The sequence below is a fragment of the Micropterus dolomieu genome, linkage group LG16 (assembly GCF_021292245.1).
Source record: "Micropterus dolomieu isolate WLL.071019.BEF.003 ecotype Adirondacks linkage group LG16, ASM2129224v1, whole genome shotgun sequence".
In the NCBI taxonomy this organism is placed as follows: Eukaryota; Metazoa; Chordata; class Actinopteri; order Centrarchiformes; family Centrarchidae; genus Micropterus; species Micropterus dolomieu.
Genome location: NC_060165.1, coordinates 8,587,648 through 8,590,455, shown reverse-complemented (window position 1 = coordinate 8,590,455; position 2,808 = coordinate 8,587,648). Strand labels below are relative to the sequence as shown.

Genomic DNA, 2,808 nt, shown 5'->3' with positions numbered 1-2,808 from the left:
AATCCGGGTTAGCACCCGAACATCCCTTTCAGACAGCTTCCTCTTGCGTCCACAGTTAATCCTGTTGGATGTGGTTCGTCCTTCTTGGTGGTATGCTGACATTACCCTGGATACCGTGGCTCTTGATACATCACAAAGACTTGCTGTCTTGGTCACAGATGCGCCAGCAAGACGTGCACCAACAATTTGTCCTCTTTTGAACTCTGGTATGTCACCCATAATGTTGTGTGCATTGCAATATTTTGAGCAAAACTGTGCTCTTACCCTGCTAATTGGACCTTCACAGTCTGCTCTTATTGGTTCAATGTGCAATTAATGGAGATTGGCCACCAGGCTTGTCCAATTTAGCCATGAAACCTCCCACACTAAAATGAGAGGCGTCTCAGTTTCATTGTCCAACCCCTGTAGATACGTATTGTAAAACACAGAACAGATCTGAACTCAGGAGGTGTTTGAACAGACACTTTACAAAGACTTTGATGGTGCATGCTCTTCTAATAATCCACACAACTCCAACTCCTTTTATGAGTCAGTCTCTGTGCTTTTGCCAAAACTGACTGGTGTCATGGGAACACACTTCTAACTTCAATTTAAAGCACCTTTTGGTCACACATTTTAACAGCCTGCAAAAATCCTCCGAATTCAGGGACTCGAGACCAAGCAGGACAGCATGAAGGCCCTTGACTGGTATGAAAAGACTGCTACAGATTATGACGCTGTTTCAGAATGATAATTAGTGTTCTTAGTTGAGGTAGGAAACTATTCAGCTGCATATTCTACATCTTACATCAACATGTTAGTGTATTTATATCATTTAAATTAAAGATCTAATTATTATAACATATTTACTAATTGCCTGAATTAAAACTGTGATGTTAGACTATATCAGACTACTTCAGCAGGCCACTATCTATACGCTTTTTATCGTGCTCCCCTAGGGCTTACTTCATATGTTGCTGTGAAATGTGATATTTCTTAAGACTTCAAACATCATTGCTTTGCCACCTTCACTCCAAGTAACCTTTAGCTTTAAAAACGATAATAAAAATATCTTCAGATTCTTTGCAGCTACTGCTCTTTAATAGCAAGCATAAGCATTTCATCACATAACGTTCTGTTATAGATTGGTCACTGGCTGGGTCTCAACGTTCAATGCGTGCACTCGGACAGGCTCAATCTGCTTTGATTTAGTTAATCTACTTGTCGACAAGTTGCCAAAAGTTAGTTTCGGTGGACACAAAGTCGCCTGTAAAGAGGGAGGTCTGCAAGGATTTCATGGCCACTGGGGTGGCAGTGGCAGCAAAGTCTCTGGGGTTGGATAAACAATAAAGGCCTGTCGTTTGGTTAGAACAAAGGCCTGTCATTTGCTTTTGTTGTTGCTGGTATTTTTTCCCCTTGTAATCTGCATGTCCAGATGGCTGGATGACTTTCCCCACTCGCGGCATCGATAAAAGCGCAGCACAGCTGGCAGACAGAGTGAGCAAACTAAAGAGTGAGGAGCAAAAGAGTGCACGGAAATGAAAAAGTGAAAGAGCTTACAGAGCAAAAAGAAAAAAAAGGCTAAACTAGACAAAAGCTGAGAAAAGTAGAGCGAGACAGAGCAGCAGTGAGACAAGTGGACTGTGCAAGAGGGCATATTGTAACACAAACTGACATATAAGCAGAGACTTTTGGATGAGTATCTCTTACCAAGATCTGTGTTGGGCCCAGTCAGTAACTGTTTGAACTTATCCAGACGGGATGCTTCTCTCTCGGTCATGGCCGGGGTGCCAGATGTGTTCTGGTCAGCCATGCGAGCCACAAGCGGGATGACGGGCGGCCTGTGGGGCAGAGACCGTTGTCTGTGGAGGGCTGCGTGCTCACCTGCTGCGTCTGGCATAAAGAGTTGAAACAGTGCAAAGGGTTACACAAACACAGCAACAAATGGAGGGCTTTCAGATGATGCAGCACATGATCTTGTGGCCATGTTGAAGGCTTATAGCCAAACAGTGTTGATGAGATCCGTAAATACAGTACATGTGAAATGCAATGTTCGAGACTGACGAGTTCCTGTTCGCATACTATCCACTTGTACGTTATACAGCAAACCATAGATATTGCTGTTCCTAAAACCGCCGCAGTACAGTTAAAGAACTGCATTTTCAAGTTAAGTGAGTCTAATCTGTATCACACAAAGTAACAAAGGTGGTGATGAATGTGGTTACTGTTAGTGGCGTGTTTTGTAATGAGCCTCCAGGATGGCAGCAGTTTTGGCATCAAAAGTTCTGATTGAACTGTGAAGCCTTTATAACAAATAGACAAACACATTCATTCAGTCTGCTGAGGGCCACATGTTCCTCCCCAGATTTGCTAAAAAAAATTTTTTTTAAAAAAGACAGAACGAAACAGTGGCGCCACACAGAAGCTATGAAAAAGCTGGTGAGGTCAGGACTACAGTGTGGAGAGGGACGTTCCTTCTGTCACACTGAACACGAAGCAGAAGTTCATAAAGATCCCTACAAATGGCACTGCCAACTTTTCTCACAGCGAACTGCCACACATCTACTGCGTGTGGAGTCACACAAACGCTCCAAAGCAATTAAGGAAACCGGAATGCTGCCAATTTTAATATCCTTTTCAGTTTTTACAAGAACAAATAAAAAGCTACAAATCTGTTCTCAACTGCTTTATTTGCACTTACAAAAATTAAAATAGATTATTAAAGCCGGCGGAAGCTTCATCACAGAGGAACCTTTTGTGTTAACAATAAGCCCCTTTTTTATGGTCCATTTAATAACTTTTAACTTTTAAAGGGCTTTAAAAAAAAAA

The 2,808-nt window shown here is 42.2% G+C and overlaps 1 protein-coding gene across 1 annotated transcript in view; it reads right to left on the bottom strand.

Annotated features, from left to right (window-relative positions):
- Positions 1-2,808, bottom strand: part of tbc1d22a (TBC1 domain family, member 22a) — a 92,886-nt gene that overhangs the window by 84,755 nt on the left and 5,323 nt on the right. The window contains exons 5-6 of the mRNA XM_046072652.1: positions 1,690-1,872; positions 1,369-1,485 (exon numbers count right to left, since the gene is read on the bottom strand). Coding sequence (XP_045928608.1) covers positions 1,369-1,485; positions 1,690-1,872 — 300 coding nt within the window. The remainder of the gene's footprint in view (positions 1-1,368; positions 1,486-1,689; positions 1,873-2,808) is intronic.